Source organism: Schistocerca nitens, chromosome 5 (assembly GCF_023898315.1).
Source record: "Schistocerca nitens isolate TAMUIC-IGC-003100 chromosome 5, iqSchNite1.1, whole genome shotgun sequence".
NCBI classification, from domain to species: domain Eukaryota; kingdom Metazoa; phylum Arthropoda; class Insecta; order Orthoptera; family Acrididae; genus Schistocerca; species Schistocerca nitens.
This window is the reverse complement of record NC_064618.1, coordinates 435,901,294-435,924,279: the sequence shown is the minus strand read 5'-3', so window position 1 is coordinate 435,924,279 and position 22,986 is coordinate 435,901,294. Positions and strand designations below refer to the sequence as shown.

General features: G+C 40.1%; 1 protein-coding gene across 1 annotated transcript in view; it reads left to right on the top strand.

Annotated features, from left to right (window-relative positions):
• Nucleotides 1–22,986, top strand: part of LOC126260219 (F-box/WD repeat-containing protein 7-like) — a 120,578-nt gene that overhangs the window by 31,364 nt on the left and 66,228 nt on the right. Inside the window, exons 4-5 of the mRNA XM_049957519.1 lie at nt 1,699–1,819; nt 5,197–5,331. Of these exons, the coding sequence (XP_049813476.1) occupies nt 1,699–1,819; nt 5,197–5,331 (256 nt within the window). The remainder of the gene's footprint in view (nt 1–1,698; nt 1,820–5,196; nt 5,332–22,986) is intronic.

Below are 22,986 nucleotides of genomic sequence, written 5' to 3'. Positions count from 1 at the left end.
CTCATCCTTGAGGAGCACGCGTAGGGACTCAGTTGTTCTCTGCCGCCTCCGAATTGACATATGCGGTTGACCCAGAGCTATCTCCTTCACCGTGAGAACCCGCCCAAGTGTCGCTGTGATGCAGGGCTGACAGTGGTCCATCTTCTGATGGACTGCCCCTTTTAGCCCCCTTGCGGCAGTCCTTTAATTTACCAGCTGCACTTCCTTTAATTCTAGGTGACGATGCCTCTATAGCTTACTCAGTTTTACGTTTTATCCATGGAGCTGGGTTTTATCACTCACTCTAGTGTGGGCGCTCTCACATGATTTCTCAGGCTACACCCACTCCAGCGACTTTTAATTGTGACGTGGATACCAAAACAGTGTCTTTTATGGTAACAGGTTGTGTTGGTACCTCTATCAACGCTTTCCAGCTGGAGGTTCTTCGTTTGTAGTTGAGTGGTTGACCTTTTACCTGATCCATCAATCACTGTAGTCTGTTTTACTCTAGTCAACTATTTGCTCTGCTCCTTTCAAGTGTCCTCTATTTTGTGTTATTGTGGTGTTCATTTTAGCTTTGTGCCCCTTGGTGTTCCCTCCCTCTGGGTGCCGAGGTTACGCTTTTACTGTATAGGCCTTTTACATGTATGTCTGTTTGGAACAGGGGACTGATGACCTCGATGTTTAGCCCCCATCAAACCCCAAAACCCAACCAACCAACCATCTTTTACCTGGAGAATTTGAAAGCCAAAGCATTGGAATCTGACAAGCATGAACCAACATGTTTGTCAGTATATGCAAGATATGTTTGTGATGATACCCCACAGTGTGAACAAACTTGAACTCATACAACGTCTCAACTTGATCCATTGAGCTATACATTTCCTAAGAAAATAGTTGTGGGTCAACTACCTTTTATTAATAGTTTGGTTAAGCACGGATATAATCATGGGATACTTAGTGTGGAGAAAATGGCAGGGGTGGCGTACGGTGTGGAGAAAAGTGTGTGTGTGTGTGTGTGTGTGTGTGTGTGTGTGTGTGTGTTTCAACCAGGTGCCTACTTAGGAGAACCTGATAAATTTTGAAGCATTCCTAGGATACAAGGTGGTCAGTCACAGCATGAGATGGCAAAGGCATAGAATAATTTGACATAGTCAGCTCTTGAGTGTTTCCTCATATTCATAAGGACACCATCAAAGTAAACCAGGACAAAGTTGTCATAGTGCAATTACAGTTAGAGCTATTGTTTCATCCCACAATTCATTGCAATAGTCATGAGAACTCAACTAAAAAATGAAGAATAAATGTCATTGCAAATTTTGAGCTGCGGTGGCAGTTTTTAGAGTACCTAAACTATCACATTGCAGTATATTTTACTGTTCTGGATGTTATCCAAGGTAGGTATTAGTGGTTTAAAGGCTCATCTCATGGTAAATTACAGTATCTCATCATAAGATCATTTGGGTATTTTAGGAAAGAGAAGTTCCACAGCTACACTTTGTTCTTGTACGTAAAAAAAAAAAAAAATCACCTAGTTGTTTTTCCCATGCACTATTACTGCTTTTGTCCTGTTCACACTATGTACATAATTATTTCTGAAATAGCCATTACTCTTATGATCTGTGATGGGATTTTTCATGCTTTTTATGTTTATTTTTATGTTTTTATGCCAAAAAGACAGTAAATGTATGTAGCTCAAATGAAATTTAATAATTTCAGCTCAAAGAAGAAATATCCTGAGGGCTCAGTTACGTTAGAAAAAGTAAAACTTCAAAGAAGTGTTATTCCTTCAAAAGATAATCCTCCTCCAGAGATGACTGACTGGTTATATCAGTTTCAAGTAAGTATTCAGGAGCTGTAGAAACTAATGATCATCATATGAATAACTAAATTAATGCATTGATGAAAACTTAGGCTATATTGAAGATGTGGGAAAGGGCCATTTTTGTAAAAGTTGTAGTGAGGCAAGTGCTCACATTGTGGCTGTCTACTCTGTATGGTTCAAAAGTACTTGTAAAGATTCTTTGCAACTTTTCCATTAACCCAGTTTATTGGATTGTTGTTGAAATAAATAGCTTGAAACTTTACAGAAAAACCATGTTGAGAGATATTAGCTTAGCCTTTGTTGATAATCTGTCCGATGTGGTCCACTCCTACCTTCCCCCCTCAGTATCTAGAGATGAACAGGCAGCATAGTAGTTATATTTTGATGCAAAGCTGAATTTTCATTCTGTACACATTGCAGCTCAGAGTGAGTGAGTGAAACATATCAAATAGTGAAGGGGAAAAAAAAACCTACCCTTTCAAAAGCAAAGAATGAAGACAATATTGGGTGTGTTTTGAGATAGCAGTGGAATTGTTTACAAAAATTGGTGCTTCCAGGTAGAACAGTAAATAACATATTCCATATGAAAGTGTTGAAATGCTTGCTAGCTTGATTCAAATGAGTCCAGCAACACTTTTGGCTCTCAAGATTTCTTCCAGTTGCACAACATTCTCACTCATCAAACAGCAATAATAACCAGTTCCTTGCTGAAAAGTGATTCTCAGTGTTGTACCATCTACCTTATTTACCATATCTGTTACTTCTGGGTTATTTCTCCTCCCAAAACTGGAAGTAACATGAAGAGTCGAATATCCTACTTAATGGAGCGGATTCAGAAGTCTTTTACGGATCAGTTTCAGACAGTTCCTAAAGAAGTCTTCCATGAGGGTGTAAAGAAATTGAAAATGTACGATGAGTAATCCAGTATATTAAATGGGCCCAGTTTTGAGTAAACATAGGCAAAACTTGTATGCCTTTAATTTTGAGTTTGATGTCACCTTGATCTTTGCCCGAACTTGGGAACCACACACTGTTCATTTCGATTTGAGTTTTTTTGCATGTCCGAAATGTAACTTATCGATGAAATCATAGCAGTAATATCATTCTCATCCAATAGCTGCTACTGGGTACAAAGAAACACAGGAAGTTCATACTGAACATTGGATTATTGATATCATTTGGAGAAATTGAGAAAGTGGTTGTACACAAACATAGTGAGGTGGAGGATTTCCTCAGGCTTGTGAATGGTAAAGGATTGAAATCAACATTTGGGGAATTAACAAGAAGTAGATGATGGAATACAATAAGAAACCTCTATATTCCAAGTTAGTTAATAGTTGTCCTAAGGGACAGAGAACACTGATTTTGAACAAAAAGGAGCTAGTGTCACAGAAACCAGTTTGCATAGAATGAAAACTCAGTAAAGAAATGGAGAAATACATTATGATTTGTACAGAGGTAGTTTGTGCTATCTTGACCTTGTAAACAAAATATTCCTTTAAGGATTGTTGATGAATAACACAACCAACCACTAACTCTCATAAGATTTATTTCAGTGTCACAGGGGGCTTTGGGGTACTTACGCACATCTACAACTTACTACACCTGCTGTATTACGTATCGGAGTTATTAACAGCATATTGTGTAATCTTGTAACACACAAATATTTTTGTATAGTTGGTGCCACTTTCAATTCTCTTTAGGTGACTCATGTAATGTAGGAAAATATGCTGATATACATGAAATTGAAAACATATGAAGTGATTGAGTTACATGCATGTAAATTTGTTCTATTGAATGGTGCTTTGAAACTTTAAAGTCCAGATTCATTTCTGTGAGGAAACATGAAGTGTTTGAGTGTAAACAGCATGCACATTTTACAAAATCAACTACGGTGCATGAACAAATTCACAATATTCTTCATGACAATTGCTGATTCAGACATATGCTTTACATGTAATGCCACACAGTTCATATGATATGTCATTGATAACATTGCAATATTTCTCAACTGGAGCCAAAGTTAACACTCTGGAGATGGTGCCTAAGTCTCAAAAGGGTTAAGAATAAATGGGCTTACCTAAAAATAATTGAGGATAGAGGGTGAAAGTGGAGGTGCCAAGAGAGACATTTGTTGCAGGCTGCATTTAACCAGTCAGATGACTTGTGGTGAAAAGAATAGTGAATCGAATAGCTAGTGTTTGTAACCCTGCAGGTAGCCAACTACATCAGATTATGGTAGAAATTTTACATTACTCAGATTTTCTTAGTCTTCTTCCCTCCCACTGTCCTGTGATCTTTGCATTCATTAAATGCTTTTTTTTTCTGCTCTTGTTTTGCCATTCTTTCTCTGTAGTTAATTATGACCCACATCTCCTCTGATTGTGATACTTCTTCTTGTCAACTTTTCATTGACTATCTGTCTGTTGTGACTTCTGCTCTGGCAGCTAAGCTCTCCTGTCTCCTGCAGTAATCTCTGATGAATAAGTCAGTGTCCTGACTGACTGACTGACTGACTGACTGACTCACTCACTCAGCGACTCATCACCACCTAACCCAAACCACAAAGAATAGAAACTTGACATTTTCGGAGGTTGTTGATCTTACACTGTAGGCATGTTTAAGACGGGTTTTTTCAATATTCTGTTCCTAAGGGGGTGAAATAGGGGATGAAAGGTTTTTTGAAAATTAGTTGCTATTAAGGCAGTTTTGAAGCTAGACCTATTAAAATTTGTATTAGGTTTCTGTCAGAAGTAAGAAATACATTTTTCATCATTTTTGGAAATTTAATCCCTTTGGGGGTGCAATAGTGGGTGAAATGTTTTATGAAAATATTTCATTGGAAAGCATTTTTAAAGCTAAATCTTTGAAGGAGTGGGTGTGGATCTTAAACAGTAAGGGTTGCTTAAGAAGGGACTGTTCAAAATTCCACTCCTAAGGATTTGGAATAGGGAATGAAATGCTTTCTTAAAAGGTCACTATTAAGGCAATTTTGAAGCTAGAATTACGAAAACTAATATTTTAATTACGAAAACTAATATTTTGTGTGTACACACACAAGAATGCAGAAGGTATGATTATCGAAAAACTTAGTCTCCAGCTATCAGAACTGCTTTTCAGACAGAAGTCATTCACATTAATTAACATGAAAATTTTATAAGCCGTTGCAATTTGTAAACAACATATAAATTCAGTTACAGAAAAACAAAAAAATCTGTGCAGACCATACTGTCTATGCAAATGAAGCACTAAGCTAGTTAATTATATTTCTATTGTTTTTCAGTTTTTTATTTACTTTTTCTTCTGCTTTCCTGTGAATGAATATTAGGATCATCTTTTTCTGTGTAGTCAACATAATGATATATTTTTCTTGATTGCCTTTGCATTTGCAGCGGTGGTCAAATGCGGAACGTCTTTTAGCCATAGATCAACTCATCGAGAAATGTGAGCCAACTCAAGTAAGGCACATGATGCAAGTCATTGAACCACAATTCCAACGTGATTTTATATCACTGCTTCCAAAGGAGGTAAGTCTCATTGTAGTAGAATAATATAAATCATAGGTCTCTAATGTCTTAAAAAAACATCCTTTGTTAAAAGGTCATGTCAGTAATATCTGTGGAAGTTGGTGTAAAGCACATCAGTAATTTATAGTATTATGTAGTATTTGTAGTATTATGTTTCAGTCAGATGTAATGGGTGACTGGAATTCAAGCGTAGGAAAAGGGAGAGAAGGAAACATAGTAGGTGAATATGGACTGGGGCTAAGAAATGAAAGAGGAAGCCGCCTGGTAGAATTCTGCGCAGAGCATAACTTAATCATAGCTAACACTTGATTTAAGAATCATGAAAGAAGGTTGTATACATGGAAGAACCCTGGAGATACTAAAAGGTATCAGATTATATAATGGTAAGACAGAGATTTAGGAACCAGGTTTTAAATTGTAAGACGTTTCCAGGGGCAGATGTGGACTCTGACCACAATCTATTGGTTATGAACTGTAGATTAAAACTGAAGAAACTGCAAAAAGGTGGGAATTTAAGGAGATTGGACCTGGATAAACTGAAAGAACCAGAGGTTGCACAGAGTTTCAGGGAGAGCATAAGGGAACAATTGACAAGAATGGGGGAAAGAAATACAGTAGAAGAAGAATGGGTAGCTTTGAGGGATGAAGTAGTGAAGGCAGCAGAGGATCAAGTAGGTAAAAAGACGAGGGCTAGTAGAAATCCTTGGGTAACAGAAGAGATACTGAATTTAATTGATGAAAGGAGAAAATACAAAAATGCAGTAAATGAAGCAGGCAAAAGGGAATACAAACGTCTCAAAAATGAGATCGGCAGGAAGTGCAAAATGGCTAAGCAGGGATGGCTAGAGGACAAATGTAAGGATGTAGAGGCTTATCTCACTAGGGGTAAGATAGATACTGCCTACAGGAAAATTAAAGAGACCTTTGGAGAGAAGAGAACCACTTGTATGAATATCAAGAGCTCAGATGGCAACCTAGTTCTAAGCATAGAAGGGAAGGCAGAAAGATGGAAGGAGTATATAGAGGGTCTATACAAGGGCGATGTATTTGAGGACAATATTATGGAAATGGAAGAGGATGTAGATGAAGATGAAATGGGAGATATGATACTGCGTAAAGAGTTTGACAGAGCACTGAAAGACCTGAGTCGAAACAAGGCCCTGGGAGTAGATAACATTCCATTAGAACTACTGACAGCCTTAGGAGAGCCAGACCTGACAAAACTCTGCCATCTGGTGAGCAAGATGTATGAGACAGGCGAAATACCCTCAGACTTCAAGAAGAATATAATAATTCCAATACCAAAGAAAGCAGGTGTTGACAGATGTGAAAATTACCGAACTATCAGTTTAATAAGTCACGGCTGCAAAATACTAACACGAATTCTTTACAGACGAATGGAAAAACTAGTAGAAGCCGACCTCGGGGAAGATCAGTTTGGATTCCGTTGAAATGTTGGAACACGTGAGGCAATACTGACCCTACGACTTACTTGGAAGCTAGATTAAGGAAAGGCAAACCTACGTTTCTAGCATTTGTAGACTTAGAGAAAACTTTTGACAATGTTGACTGGAATACTCCCTTTCAGATTCTGAAGGTGGCAGGGGTAAAATACAGGGAACGAAAGGCTATTTACAATTTGTACAGAAAGCAGATGGCAGTTATAAGAGTTGAGGGGCATGAAAGGGAAGCAGTGGTTGGGAAGGGAGTGAGACAGGGTTGTAGCCTCCCCCCGATGTTATTCAGTCTGTATATTGAGCAAGCAGTGAAGGAAACAAAAGAAAAATACGGAGTAGGTATTAAAATCCATGGAGAAGAAATAAAAACCTTGAGGTACGCTGATGACATTGTAATTCTGTCAGAGACAGCAAAGGACTTGGAAGAGCAGTTGAATGGAATGGATAGCGTCTTGAAAGGAGGATATAAGATGAACATCAACAATAGCAAAACGAGGATAATGGAATGTAGTAGAATTAAGTTGGGGGATGCTGACGGTATTAGATTAGGAAATGAGACACTTAAAGTAGTAAAGGAGTTTTGCTATTTGGGGAGCAAAATAACTGATGATGGTTGAAGTAGAGAGGATATAAAATGTAGACTGGCAATGGCAAGGAAATCGTTTCTGAAGAAGAGAAATTTGTTAACATCGAGTATTGATGTAAGTGTCAGGAAGTCATTTCTGAAAGTATTTGTGTGGAGTGTGGCCATGTATGGAAGTGAAACATGGACGATAAATAGTTTAGACAAGAAGAGAATAGAAGCTTTTGAAATGTGGTGCTACAGAAGAATGCCGAAGATAAGATGGGTAGATCACATAACTAATGAGGAGGTATTGAATAGGACTGGGGAGAAGAGAAGTTTGTGGCACAACTTGACTAGAAGAAGGGATCGATTGGTAGGACATGTTCTGAGGCATCAAGGGATCACCAATTTACCATTGGAGGGCAGCGTGGAGGGTAAAAATCGTAGAGGGAGACCAAGAGATGAATACACTAAGCAGATTCAGAAGGATGTAGGTTGCAGTAGGTACTGGGAGATGAAGCATCTTGCACAGAATAGAGTAGCATGGAGAGCTGCATCAAACCAGTCTCAGGACTGAAGACCACAACAACAATAACAACGGATGTAATTTACACTAAGCTGACAAAAGTACTGGGATAGCAATATGCACATATACAGATGGTAGTGGTATTGTGTACGCTGGGTGTGGAAGAGCAGCGTATTGGTGGAGCTGTCATTTGTACTCAGGCAATTCATTTCAGAAGGTTTCTGATATCATTGTGGCTGCACAACAGTAATTAACAAACTTTGAATACGGAATGGTAGAATGTGTATGTAACTGAATCTCTAAAACAACTAACAGTATTCAACCATTTCTGAGCAGTTTTGTGCTGATGATAATGTGCAAGATAAGCACGAGAGGACAACTGGGGTGTTCTCCAGGCCACTGAGTCATTTATTCATGCATAGTTACCAGCTTCTGTAAATTTCTTGAAAAAACTTGTTTCCATTGTAGTTTCTTTATTTTAAATTTTTAGCTGTATCCACCCCCTTCAGCATTATCAAGATACATCACCCTAAAAATTATATTATGCTTATAAGTACATGACCAACACAGCAGTGTGCCGAATTCTTATTTAGATACTGCAGTATGGATTGTGGCATCCTTGTAAGTGTAACAACATTTTTATTGTGATATATTTTGGCAGCATCCAAGGAAAAGTCACTAATACATAAATAAAGTATTTACGTAAAGTAAAAGAAGAAGAAAGTCTACTCAGAAAAAGGTTCTTTCAAGTCACTACAGGAATCTAGCAAACGATGGGACTATCAGTACTAGCAAAAATTATGTTCTCAAGAAAAGTGTGTTTAAATCAAGAGAACACTGATTGAAGAATGTAAAGTGGTTTCAGAAAACATGGCCCAAGAAGACAACTTTTGTGGAGAATGATTTTCCCTGGCAAGACACATTAAAGTTTAACGGAATTGAAAGGTGGCATAATTGTATCAGATTTTATCAACTTTTAACCCTTGACTTGTGTTATTGTATTACAATGTTATTACTGGTACAGGGTGTTGGAAACACGCCAGAGTTTGAGCCTAGATAATGTTGTAGTGGGAAAAAAAATTGTTATAGTATTGAAGTCTTGAGCTCTTCCACAGGTTAATGCACTTTATATGCATTGATAATATAAATTTAAACATTAACACCACAAATACAAATAAAAAATAATAATGTTTCCTTCTTGCCATGTTCGGTTGATAGATATCTGTTAATTCTGTCAAGCTTCAACATTTTCTACATTATATTGTTTCATTCCAAGCGATATAAATATTCTTTCTCAAAACTATCATTACATATTGTAATCATATGACATACAAATTTTTATTGTGTGTTTTACTCACAAAACTTTCCCACATCTTTACTTATTGGGCACACTGTATATCTTCCTTTCTGTTTCTTCCATCATCCACATTTCAGTTTTTGAGCCTTGGTCTTTCTGCTGAAGGTCCATATTTTTCATCCTCTTGTGTTGTCTTCTCCACCACTTTCTGTTTTCTGGATTAGGGTAGGGATGTTACTGCTGCTTCCTGTGTATAACTGGTTGTATTAACAGAACTCTTGGTTCTTTAATCATATTGTTGCCCTCAATCTTTCTGGTAAATATCATTTGAGCATTTATTCCAGAATATTGAAAAATATTGAACAGAATCGTGTTTTTCTTGATGTGGGGTAGGTGGTGCACATTTCATCCAGTGTGTCTGCTCCTGTTTTTGTGGAATTGTACATTGTGATAATTTCAGACTTTCTCTCTTCTGTGCTGTCATCTATTTTATTACCAAAGTGCATAGATGGAAGAAGCATCATGTTTTTGTTTTCTTTAGGCACTTAAGAGATGATTCTTAAGCCCTTTTGAAATCCAAGTTATCCACTTTTAACTCCACATTCACAAATTCAGAAGGCAGTTGCTTCATTTTTACAAACAGTTCCAATGAAAGTATCTCCTTCTGCAGCTCTTCAGATAAGCCACAACTAGTAAACTAATTATCTGCCATTACATTACAGCCAGTCACATTAGTTGTCTCACTCAGTAGAATTATCATATCTTACGGTGAGTTTGAAACTTCATTTGGTCCATCTAGCTGTTTCCCAACGTATATTGCCACAACGAGAGTGTACCATGTCGGTGCATCACAGAACATTAGAATTTTCAGACTATACTTCGATGGCTCACTTGGTATATCCTGATAAAAACTAAGCTTCCCTCTGAAAGCAGTTAACTGTCATCCACAGTGGTGTAGTTGGACACTGTGTAGTTCTTGTTACAGTTTGCTTGGAACAATTCAAATATCTTGCTAATAAGTGCAAGTTAATCTATTTTCTTTCTCTCTTGTGTGCATTGAATGTCATCAAACTATATGCATCTGAACAGGAACTGGTACAAACTCATTGTAGTGTGAAAAATCCCCAGCTTTAAAACCAGTTGTGTACCATGGATTCTTTAGGTTCATATGTCCAGAGTTGTAAAAACCAACAAAAGCCCTAATTTCAGCCACATCTGTAGCTTTGGCATTTCATTTCCAGACAGAATTCCCTGAAATACTTGTTATGTGCACATTAGTATATCCTCATGTTCTTTTTTTCCAAATATATGTTCATCAAAAACAAAAGCAAGTAGTCTGATAGAGAGGTGGCTTAGTGGTTAGCACACTGGACTCCCCCCCCCCCCCCCCCACCACCACCACAGGGGGGCTCGCCACTCTTGCACTTGGTCACCACAGGGCCCCAGCCTTTGCAGCATCTTTTCCCTTCTGTGCTACATGTCTATCTTCTTGCTATTCTCTTTCACCTCTCGTGGGCAACATGTCTGGGGTGTTTTTGGGAATGTTCCACATTGTCTGTAGCTGACACAAGAATAGTCATATCACTGTTTTTTGTTCCTTTTTCCTTTCTTCATTCACCTTCTCCTATCATCCTCTGCTTCAGAATTTGATGCTCCTCTTTTTTTTCTTCCTGCCTGTGTGCTCCTGAAAAGGGTGGCTTACATGTCTGACACGTAACAGCTGACTGGGTAACATGTAATTCCCAGCCCCAGATCAACAGATAGTGTGCACACATAGCCCCTGGTACAGGTCAAGCCCAGGGAAGGATGACTGCCTGAGTTGCTACCTTCCCAAATTGATGATTGGTCCCTCTTTCAGGTGTTTGGGAGGTGTGACCTGAGTTTTGAACAATCATCTTAAGGCAGGTGCACACCCTTGTGAAGGTGGCTCCCAGTTGGAAGGAGTGTGCCATTGGAGGCGCTGGCAATCATGGGGGATTTTCTAGCAGTGAGCCAATCAGGTTAACAATCAGCGTCTACAAAACATAAACAGAATGAGGCTAACGATTCAAGACCCTTCCAGCCAGCTGCACCATGGTGTCTCGTGGTTTCACATACTGAAGATGGGCTGTCCTTCGTGACGGTAAATCCGTTTATTATTCAGAAAGGAGTTGATGCAGTTGCCAGCTTTGTGAAACCCTGCTCTCATTTACGAAATGGCACTTCGATTTTGGAGACTACTTCTGATTCTTAAGCACAACTTCTTGCCGCTTCACTTCTCCACAGCTATCCTGTTCGTGTTGAGGCCCATAGAATTCTGAACTCTAGCTGTGGTGTTATTTACACTAGGCTGCCTGACAGTCTGACCAAGGCCAAAATCCAAGCCTACCGCTCGGATCAGGGTGTCATTGCCGTGCATCGGGTAATGAAAAAGGTAGATGCCTCTCCTTACTGCCCACATGCACTCTTTTTTTCCCTGCCTTTGATAGAGTGATTCTTCCATCCCAGACCAGAGCAGGCTATGAATATATCACAGTCCGACCATACATTCCGAACCAGATGCACTACTACCAGTGTCATCGTTTCAACATCACTGGAATGTCTTGTTGACATCTACCAAATGTGTTCGTGTGGCAGGGATGCACACGAGGGCAATTGTCCGCCTCCTCCTCCCCACTGTATCAACTGCAATGTCGACCATGTTGCCGCCTCTCGAGATTGTCCCATGTATCTCAGTGAGCGAGCTGTCCAGGAGATCGGGGTAAAGGAAAAAGTTTCTTACTCAATCACTTGCAAGTTATTGGCTAGTCACAAACCCTGCTCTCCCATCTGGCACTTACAATATTGTTCTTGCTACATCTCGCTGCATGACTCACATGGCCACGCAGACCTGCAACATCGAATTCAGCTTTGATTTTGTGAGCTCACCCATTGCCATGGTAGCATCGATGTCCCGTCATTCAGCTGTGTAACGAGTCATCAATCTCTAACATCATTGGGTGAAGTCACCAGTTACACAACTGGCGTTTGTCCCTCCGACCAACCAAAACCTGAGTCTTCCTCTGCTAACAGGATAGGCTCGAAGAAGTCCAACAAAGGCAAACAGTCTTCTCCTTCACTGACTCAAAGATCCTCTTCGATGATTTTGCCACATGATACCTTTGCCCAGCCGGCCTCCATGTCGCCGGTTCGCACCACCAACCATTTTTCTGCATTGGACTCCACAGGGTTACAGCACAAGAAAGCTGACACTTCTGTGGACCTCATGGAGCAGGGTCCTCCTGCCTCTGTGCCCTGTAGTAGCAAGTATTCACAGGCTGGCTGTCTGCAGCTACCGAGGTGACACCCTTTCATTTCTTCCTCATCATGACTCTTCTCCAATGCAACGATCGTGGCCCTTGATCCAACAAAGAGGATTTACAGCTGCTTTCAGAATCACAGCATCCACATGTACTCTGCCTTCAGGAAACAAATTTGCGTCCTCATGACTGCTTTGAGCTTTCGCATTTCTTCTCGGTGTATTTTGAACTCCCCCCCCCCCCCCCCCCCCCAGATCATGGGGGAGTCATGCTGCTCATGTGAGATAACATTCATAGTCATTCCATTTCTCTGGCTACCCGTCTTCAAGCTGTTGCAGCTTGCCTTTTCCTTCCTCACTTGACCTTTTCCCTTTGTACCATTTATATCCCTCCGTCATTCGATGTCACCAGGGCAGACTTCCACCAGCTTACTGGGCAGCTACTTCACTCATTTCTGCTGCTGGGTGACTTTAATGTTCACCATCTCGTTTGGGGTTCTTCCAGAACCCATCAGAGAGGTGTCCTCTTGGCCAACCTTATTAATCAACTTAACCTCTTCTGCCTTAACACGGGAGCACCCCTGTTCCTTTCTGTCTCCTCATACACCTATTCCCATTTGGACCTATCCTTCTGCATTGCCCAGTTTACCCTTCGTCTCAAGTGGTCAGTTCTTTCTGATGTCTACTCAAGCAACCATTTCCCGTGTGCTATATGTTTGCTGACTCCTACCCCACCTCTGTGCATACCCAAAAGGCAGCTTACTAAGGCCGACTGGTGGCATTACTCTTCCATGGCAGCCTTCGACAAACAAGATTTTCCCAGTTGTGATGACTAGGTGCGATATCTTACAAAGTGGAATATCTTACAAATGTTATCCTTATCCTTGCAGAATGTTCCATTCCTCGCACTTCCTCTTTACCAAGCTGTGTCCCTGTCCTTTGGTGGACTGAGGCATGCCACGACGCAATTCACGCATGGAGATGTGCTCCCCTTGTTTTTATCTGTCATCCTACGATGACAAACTGAATTTAATACAAACAGATGTGTGCAAAATGTCGTCACGTTCTCTGGAAAAGCAAAAGAGCTAGCCGGATTTCATTCAAAGGTTCTTTTAACATCTCCAACCCATCCTCTGTCATGTGGGCCAACCTCAGACAGTTCGCTGGGACCAAGATCCATTCCCCAATTTCCAGCCTGACAGTAGCAAACAATGTCATCGTGGACCCTATTGCTATCTCCAACATCTTGGGCCGCTATTTTGCAGAAATTTCGAGCTCTTCCCACTATCACCCTGCCTTCCTCCATCGGAAACGTTCAGAGGCGGCTTGGGCGATACCCTTCTCTTCTCAGAATCCTGAGCACTACAATGCTGTCTTTACTATGAGGGATCTAGATCATGCTCCCACTTCATCCTGATCGTCTGCCCCAGGGCCACATGCTGTTCACATTCAGATGTAGCAGCACCTTTCTCTTGCGGTTCCCAGGGGACACTGCGGTGTAGTACGCACCTTCAGTGCCAGGCAGGAGGGCTTGGGTGCTTCGGTGAAGTTGAGAGCTGTGCTGGCGGTAGCGTAGCTACTGGCAGGGTCACCCAAGCCAGATTGGTCTCAACTGAGGAGCCAGACAAAGTGTGTCCCACAAAATTGCGCAGGGGGGCTCTAGAGGCATAGTGAAGCCAGCTTCCCTAGGGGAGTAAACCTAATACAAATCCTGGTCCCTCAAGTTGGGGATTGGGCTCGAGGCTAACACCCTCTTCCTGCAAAAAAAGGTAAAGTTATGAAAACCCAAAGAGCAGAAGTCTGATGGATTATATAGACGATGGCATGGCACGGATCTTGGACAACGAATGGTTAAAAAGTTGAAAACTGACCTTTGAATTTGTACCTGGATTGTTCGATCTTTATATAGCCCAGGCTCTCCAAAGAAGTTATTAGACAAGCAGGGGAAGCTCAAGGAGAGCATTATTGCCATCCAAGAAATTCGATGAACAAGGAGTGTAGTACTGGAAAAGAAAGAGGGCTATATGTCCTATAGCTGTGATAACAGATGAGCTTGGCACAGGTTTCCTTGTTCATAAAGATCTGAAACATTTGGTGATGAATTTTACATCCATTAATCCAAGGCTCTCAGTAATTAGAATTAAAGTAAGATTCTTTAACTATATTATAATTATTGGGCATGCACCAACAGAAGAATCTATTGAAGACCTAAAACACGATTTCCATGATGCCCTTGGTAAAGCTTATGGTAAGTGTCCAGGGAATGACATCAGGATAGTGCTGGGCGATTTTAATGCACAACTTGGAAGAGAAGACATTGTCCAGCATTTAATTGGAGCCCATAGTACACATGGATCCACTAATGATAATGGAATAAGATTGAGCATCTTCGCAGCCTCCCGGAATATGATAGTGGGATGTATCAGATTGCCCCACAAGGAGATACACAAGGGCAAGTGGAAGTCGCCTGATGGTAGAACCATTAATCAAATTGATCATGTACTGATAGACTGGAGGCATAAAACTAACTTCTTGGCTGTTCGAAACTTTTGTGGCCACAATGTGGATTCAGACCATTTTCCTGTAATGGCCAAGGTGAGAGCAAGGATCTAAATACTCAGAAAGAAAGACATACTAGAAAAGAACAGTACAATATTGCAGCACTGCAATTAACAGAAACTTACGAATCGTACTGTCAAAGTTTCTCAGGCTGTAGAACAAGAACAAGGAACACTGCGAGACAGTAATGGCACAGAACAAAATTAAAGACTATATAAAGAGCTACAGACATTTCAGCTAAGGAAACACTAGGGATGGAGAGAAAATCAACAAGGCCGACATGGTTTGATGAAGAGTGTAAGAGAGTGACTGGAGTAAAGAACACTGCATACCAAAAGACATTACAGGCGAACTGCACAAGAAGCTTGTCAGAGGATTATCAAGAGAAAAGGAGGATCGAAGAGACGACACACAGCTTAAAAAAAGGAATGGACTAAGGCTGAAATAGAATGTATGGGAGTGTCCAAGAAGAAGAATGAAACAAGGAAGTTCTTTATAAAAGTAAATAATGCTAGAAGACAATTTGCTCCAATAACCAGCTTGATTAGAGATGAAGAAACATAATAAGTGAGAGTAAACAGACTCTGGAAAGATGACAAAGATACTTTAAAGACCTGATGAATCGAGAGACAGAGCAAGCAGAGGATGCTTCTAATGATTGTGAGAAAGGATTGGATGAAGAACAGCCTCTGGATGGCCTAGGATTAGAGGATGTTAAAATAGTTTTAAGGAAACTGAAGAATAACTAGGTCCCCGGCACTGATAGCATCCCTGCAAAATTGTTAAAATGTGGAGGAGCAACATTAGAGCAGTCTCTATTTGAACTTATCACTCTCATATGGGAACAGGAAAGGATACCAGATGAATGGAATGAAAGAATATTATGTTCCATACATAAGAAGGGCTACCAAATGAAGTGTAGAAACCACTATGGAATCACCCTCTTGAACCTGGGGTAAAAAGTGTTATCTAATATTATTTTTGATTGACTACTCGCACAGGTGGATAAAGGAATTGGAATATACCAAAGTGGATTTCGACAAGGAAGGTCAACAATAGACCAGATTTTCAACCTGTGCAAAATTTTGGAGAAAACTGTTGAATATAGAACTGGAACACATCACCTCATTATTGACTTTAAGGCTGTATACGACAGCATCAATAGAAACAAGTTGTTTCATGTCTAACAGGAGATGGGGATACATGGAAAGCTCCTGAGAATGATTAAAATGATGATGTCTGAAGTAAGAAGCTACATTTGAGTTTGAGGAAATTACTCAGACCCCCTGGAAATAAAAAATCAGCTACGTGAAGGAGATGCATTAGCATGCTTGTTATTTAATGTAGCACTCGAGAAGGTGATTAGGGAAGCAGGTGTACAGACCAGGGGCACCATCTTCTACAAGTCAGTGCAGATTTTAGCATATGCAGATCATGTAGACATCATAACATGGACATTACCAGCACTGAAAGAAGCTTTTACAGCCTTAAGTCAAGCAAGTGAGAAGATGGGTCTTATGATAAATGAAGATAAAACTAAATACAGGGCCTGTGGAAAAGCATATCAACCCACTATGCTGTCAACTTTCAGCGTGAATGGGTACACATTTGAAAGAGTTGATAGCTTCAAGTATATTGGTTCCACAGTCAATTGCTTCAAGGACATATCAACTGAAATTAGGATTAGGCTGATATCAGCAAATAAGGCATATTCTGCCTTGAGTAATTTATTCCGGTCAAGACTCTTCAGACGCCCAACAAAATTCACTGTTTATAAAACCCTTGCTAGACCAGTTCTCACTTATGCTTTGGGAACATGGCCCTTGACGGAAACCAGTGCAAGGCTCCTCGGCAGATTTGAGAGGAAAGTTTTGAGAATTGGCTCTGTATATGACAGAGAACAATGGAGAAAAAGGTAAAATGCAGAATTGTACACTATAAATGCCAATGCTCCTGTAACAAAAATCATATGATCAGGAAGGATAAGATGGGCAGGTCATGTGGCGAGAATGGAGGAGACTGAGGTGATGAAGATTCTCTTTGGTAAGCCAAGAGGACAAAGAGGGAGAAGTCGACCTTGAGCAAGATGGCTGGATGGAGTGGAAGGAGACCTACGGAAGCTCAGATGCAGAAACTGGAGGAGGATAGCATGTGACTGAGATGTATGATGGAAGCTTGTTGGGAAGGCCAAGCTTCATCCTGGACTGTAGCACCATGAAGAAGAAGAAGAAGAAGAAGAAGAAGAAGATGATGATGCTCTCACTTCATCCCAATCCTCTGCCCCAGGGCCACACACTGTTCACATTCAGATTTTGCAGCACCTTTCTCTTACGGGCAAGCACTTTCTGCTTAATACGTACAACCGCACCTGGGGAGAGGGCAGGTTTCCTCAATGCTGGCGTGAAGCCACTCAAAATGTTCAAATGTGTGTGAAATCTTATGGGACTTAACTGCCAAGGTCATCAGTCCCTAAGCTTACACACTATGTAACCTAAATTATCCTAAGGACAAACACACACACCCATGCCCGAGGGAGGACTTGAACCTCCACCAGGACCAGCCGCACAGTCCATGACTGCAGCGCCTTAGACCGCTCGGCTAATCCCGTGCAGCTGTGGAGCAACTGTCATACCCACACCTAAGCCTTCCTTGTAGCTATGAACCAATATCTCTCACCAGCTGTTTTTGCAAGGTGATGGAATGTATGATTCATGCGTGGCTGGTGTGGTGGCTCGAGTCTCACAATTGACTAACCACTGCACAGTGTGGATTTAGAGTGTGCCATTCTGCGGTTGACCATCTTGTCACTTTGTCCACACATGCCGTGAATGATTTTCTGTGGAAATCCCAGACTGTGGCCATGTTTTTTGATTTTGAGAAAGCCTACAACACCTGCTGGAGGACTGGTCTCCTCTGTACATGGGGCTTCTTTGGCCGCCTGCCCCATTTCCTTGAGGAATTTTTAAAAGACCGAGATTTCAAAGTCGAACACCTTTATCCAGGAAAACTACGTGCCTCAGAGTTCCGTCCTAAGCCTCGTCCTCTTTGCTGTCGCCATAACCCTATAACGTTCTCTCTCCTGCCGGGTGTCTCTGGCTCCCTTTTTGTTGACGATATTGCCATCTATTGCAGTTTTCTATGGATCTGTCTCATTGAACGGTGTCTTCAGTGATGTCTCGATTGTCTTTACTCGTGGGCATTGACAGTGTCTTTTGTTTTTCCACTGACAAAACCGTTTGTAAGAATTTCTGGTGCCATAGTTTGTTTCTCCCACCATCTTTACATCTTGGGACTGTTGCTCTTCTATTCATTGAAGCTATGAAATTCGTGGGGCTCATGCTCAATAGGAAACACTCTTGGTCCTCCTATGTGTTTTACCTGGGAGCCTGTGGTATGCAGCCTGTAAATATCCAAATGTCTTCAATGGTACTTCCTGGGGTGCAGATCAAACCACCCTCTTCAGTTTGTACTGGTGCCTTGTCCGTTCGAAACTAGACTATGGGTGCTTTGTTTATGCATCTTCACATCCGTCCCTCTTACACCATCTCAACCCTATCCACCATCATGGTATCCATTTGGCCACTGGCGCTTTTTACACTAGCGTGGTTGAGTGTCTGTATGCCAAAGCTGCGAAACTACCACTGTATTACCGTCGTGACCTCCTCAGCAGGTATGCAAGCAGTTTGTCTGCCATGGGTGGGCACCCATCTTGTGCCTCCTCCTTCAATGACTCCTTTGATCTCCAGTATGAGGTGCATCCCTCTTCTCTGTTACATCCTGGAGTTTGCTTTCAGCTCTTGCTCCAGCAGTTTAACTTCAAGCTGGGTCAATCCATATGAAGTGGTTCAGTGTTGGTTGCTTGACTATTTTTAAATATTTTAATTTTTTTATATGTGATTGCCCTATATTTCAGAAGTTCAAAACAGTATTTTAAAATAATTTATCTTGCACCTTTGCTGGATGGCGGCCATTTTTATTTGTAGGCACGGCGACGATTTTTCAGTCTGGAGACATTAGTGAAAATTTGAATATCTCTGCGCTGGGTTAAGTTACAACATTGCAATTGACATTATTGTTTTTAGAAAAGTGTCCTCTACAACATTGACTATTACACAAAATATCCTAAATTAAAAAATAACCAGTCAAAATGACCTCCAAATTTTGGTATCCAAATTTTCAAAAATCCACTTTTTAGACCCAAAAATAACAAACAAGGAATGATTTACGAGAGTCTATTTTTTTCTTTTAGTTAGATATCGTACACTACTAGCCTCATAAAGAGCAAGAATACTTACAAATATTTCCTTAATTTTTTATGAATTTTTGAAATTTGAAAACTTTCATTTTTTGTAAAGTTTGAGGTTAGTTGTCTCAGTTGGGACTGAATATAAAAATATTATTTTTGCACAGTTTGTACACCTGTATGATGCAACGTACTGTAAAAATTTCAACATTGATATCTGACTGTGAACAATGATATGAATTTTTGAAAATGAGGAGATAATTCACATTACTCTACAACTGATCTTATGGCTGTTGCCTGTTTAAATGGTTTATTGTTTCATTGTAATAAATTTAATTGTGACATATATTTAGTTAATACTATCACCCAATATTTGTTCAGTTTATTTTTAGTAATGCAATATGCTTTTGCTTTTGTTATATGGTAATAAAAATGCCCATTTACGTATAGGTTTGACAGTGAAGAACTACATTATTGCTGGGTGTGGCACTGTTGTAGTCAGTTCGTTCTGAAACCTCTGTTAGAGTGGATGTACATACTTCATCAAGAGTGTAGAATGTGTTATGTGCTTTGTTCTGTGTGTAATATGTACTTAATTTTGAGAGATTAACTGGAATGCAATAACAAGGATGAACAGTGCTCTGTTGGAGAGATAGCAAGTGAAGTGTGTCACAATACAGTTTATGGTTCAGTTTCAAAAAACTTGAAAAATGTCAAGGACTTTGATGGAGTTAGACGAACTTTGTTTAAATTTCGAGTAAGTTCTTCTGTAACATCAGTGTGTGAGTATCATGTTGTTGTTGTTGTTGTCTTCAATCCTGAGACTGGTTTGATGGAGCTCTCCATGCTACCCTATCCTGTGCAAGCTTCATGTCCCAATACCTATTGCAACCTACATCCTTCTGAATCTGCATTAGTGTATTCATCTCTTGGTCTCCCTTTACGATTTTTACCCTCCACACTGCCCTCCAATACTAAATTGGTCATCCCTTGATGCCTCAGAACATGTCCTACCAACCGATCCATTCTTCTAGTCAAGTTGTGCCACAAACTCCTCTTCTCCCCAATTGTATTCAATACCTTTTCATTAGTTATGTGATCTACCCATCTAATAATCAGCATTCTTGTGTAGCACCACATGTCGGAAGCTTCTATTTTCTTCCTGTCCAAACTATTTATCGTCCACGTTTCACTTCCATACGTGGCTACACTCCATACAAATACTTTCAGAAAAGACTTCCTGACACTTAAATCTATAATCGATGTTAACAAATTTCTCTTCTTCAGAAACGATTTCCTTGCCATTGCCAGTCTACATTTTATATCCTCTCTACTTCAACCATCATCAGTTATATTGCTCCCCGTATAGCAAAACTCCTTCACTACTTTAAGCGTCTCACTTCCAAATCTAATACCCTCAGCATCACCCGATTTAATTTGACTACATTCCATTATCCTCGTTTTGCTTTTGTTGATGTTCATCTTAAATCCTCCTTTCGAGACGCTATCCATTCCATTCAACTCCTCTTCCAAGTCCTTTGCTGTCTCTGACAGAATTACAATGTCATCGGCGAACCTCAAGGTTTTTATTTCTTCTCCATGGATTTTAATACCTACTCCGAATTTTTCTTTTGTTTCCTTTACTGCTTGCTCAATATACAGATTGAATAACATCGAGGACAGGCTGCAACCCTGTCTCACTCCCTTCCCAACCACTGCTTCCCTTTCATGCCCCTCGACTCTTATAACTGCCATCTGGTTTCTGTACAAATTGTAAATAGCCTTTCGCTCCCTGTATTTTACCCATGCCACCTTTAGAATTTGAAAGAGAGTATTCCAGTCAACATTGTCAAAAGCTTTCTCTAAGTCTACAAATGCTAGAAATATAGGTTTTCCTTTCCTTAATCTTTCTTCTAAGATAAGTTGTAGGGTTAGTATTGCCTCATGTGTTCCAATATTTCTACAGAATCCAAACTGATCTTCACCAAGGTCAGCTTCTACCAGTTCTTCCATTCGTCTGTAAAGGATTCGTGTTAGTATTTTGCAGCCATGGCTTATTAAACTGATAGTTCGGTAATTTTCACTTCTGTCAACGCCTGCTTTCGTAGGGGGGGGGGGGGGGGTTTAGTATCATGAGAAGAATTATTTGGAAGAAAGTGCTGTGATCCACTTAAAGTTCATAAAAATTCTATTACTATAGGTTCGAGGGAATTTTGAACATTTGTCCTTGTTATGTGAGAGTGAAACATAATGTGATTCCTGGAAATTCCCTGTGCCCAACTTTTTACTCAAAAATATTTGTTGTGAATCCAGAACCAGAATCATTTAACCTTGTTAATGACATTTATATTCCTAATGAGGAAGCTATTAGCATATTGGATTTTGCTTTTTGTAAGTTATATGTATCTCCTGCTTCGAAAATAATAAAATTAAGTAGCAAAAGAATAAAAGCAGCTATTGAAAATAAGGTACAACAAACTTCAGACAAAATTAGAAGAGACTTGGAATCGTGCTGTAATAATAAAGATATCAACATTATTTAAGAAGAAGAAGAAGAAGAAGAAGAAGAAGAAGAAGAAGAAATCTTACCACCAGCATCATATGACACTGAATATTTGAGGATAATAGAGAGATTAAAAATTAAATTTTCAGTGACATCTAAAGAGGAAAAAGTTAAAATTTTAATTGTGCTCCCTGACTCATGGTCAAGATAAAAAATAGTTGATGAATTCAACATATCTCATTGTTTGGTTCAACTAACTGGAAAATTAGTGAATGAGCAAGACATTCTTCCAGATTTAGGAAAGAAGAAGTAGGAGTAGGTATAAGTGAAGAAACAATTAAAAAGATCGAGCAGTTTTTTGAAGAAGATGAAAACAGTAGAATGTGCCCAGGTTGCAAAGATAGCAAAAGAGTTGTTATAAATAGAGTTAAAGTAACAAAGCGGAAACAACTAGTGCTGTCAAATTTAAATGAACTTTATGTAGCTTTCAAAAATTCTCATCCTGAATGCAAAATTGAACATTAAAATTTTGTGACCTCTGCCCTAAGTGGTGCATTTTGTTTGGATCCTCAGGGACACACTCCGTATGTGTTTGTTTAGATCATCAAAATGTCAAACTGATGATTGCAGGTGCAAAACTCAGTGATCTACATCTACATCTACATCTACATGACTACTCTGCAATTCACATTTAAGTGCTTGGCCGAGGGTTCGTCGAACCACAATCATACTATCTCTCTACCATTCCACTCCCGAACAGTGCGCGGGAAAAATGAACACCTAAACCTTTCTGTTCGAGCTCTGATTTCTCTTATTTTATTTTGATGATCATTCCTACCTATGTGGGTTGGGCTCAACAAAATATTTTAGCATTCGGAAGAGAAAGTTGCTGACTGAAATTTCGTAAATAGATCTCGCCCCAACGAAAAACGTCTTTGCTGTAATGACTTCCATCCCAATTCGCGTATCATATCTGCCACACTCTCTCGCCTACTACGTGATAATACAAAACGAGCTGCCCTTTTTTGCACCCTTTCGATGTCCTCCGTCAATCCCACCTGGTAAGGATCCCACACCGCGCAGCAATATTCTAACAGAGGACGAACGAGTGTGGCTGTCTCTTTAGTGGACTTGTTGCATCTTCTAAGTTTCCTGCCAATGAAACGCAACCTTTGGCTCGCCTTCCCCACAATATTATCTATGTGGTCTTTCCAACTGAAGTTGTTCG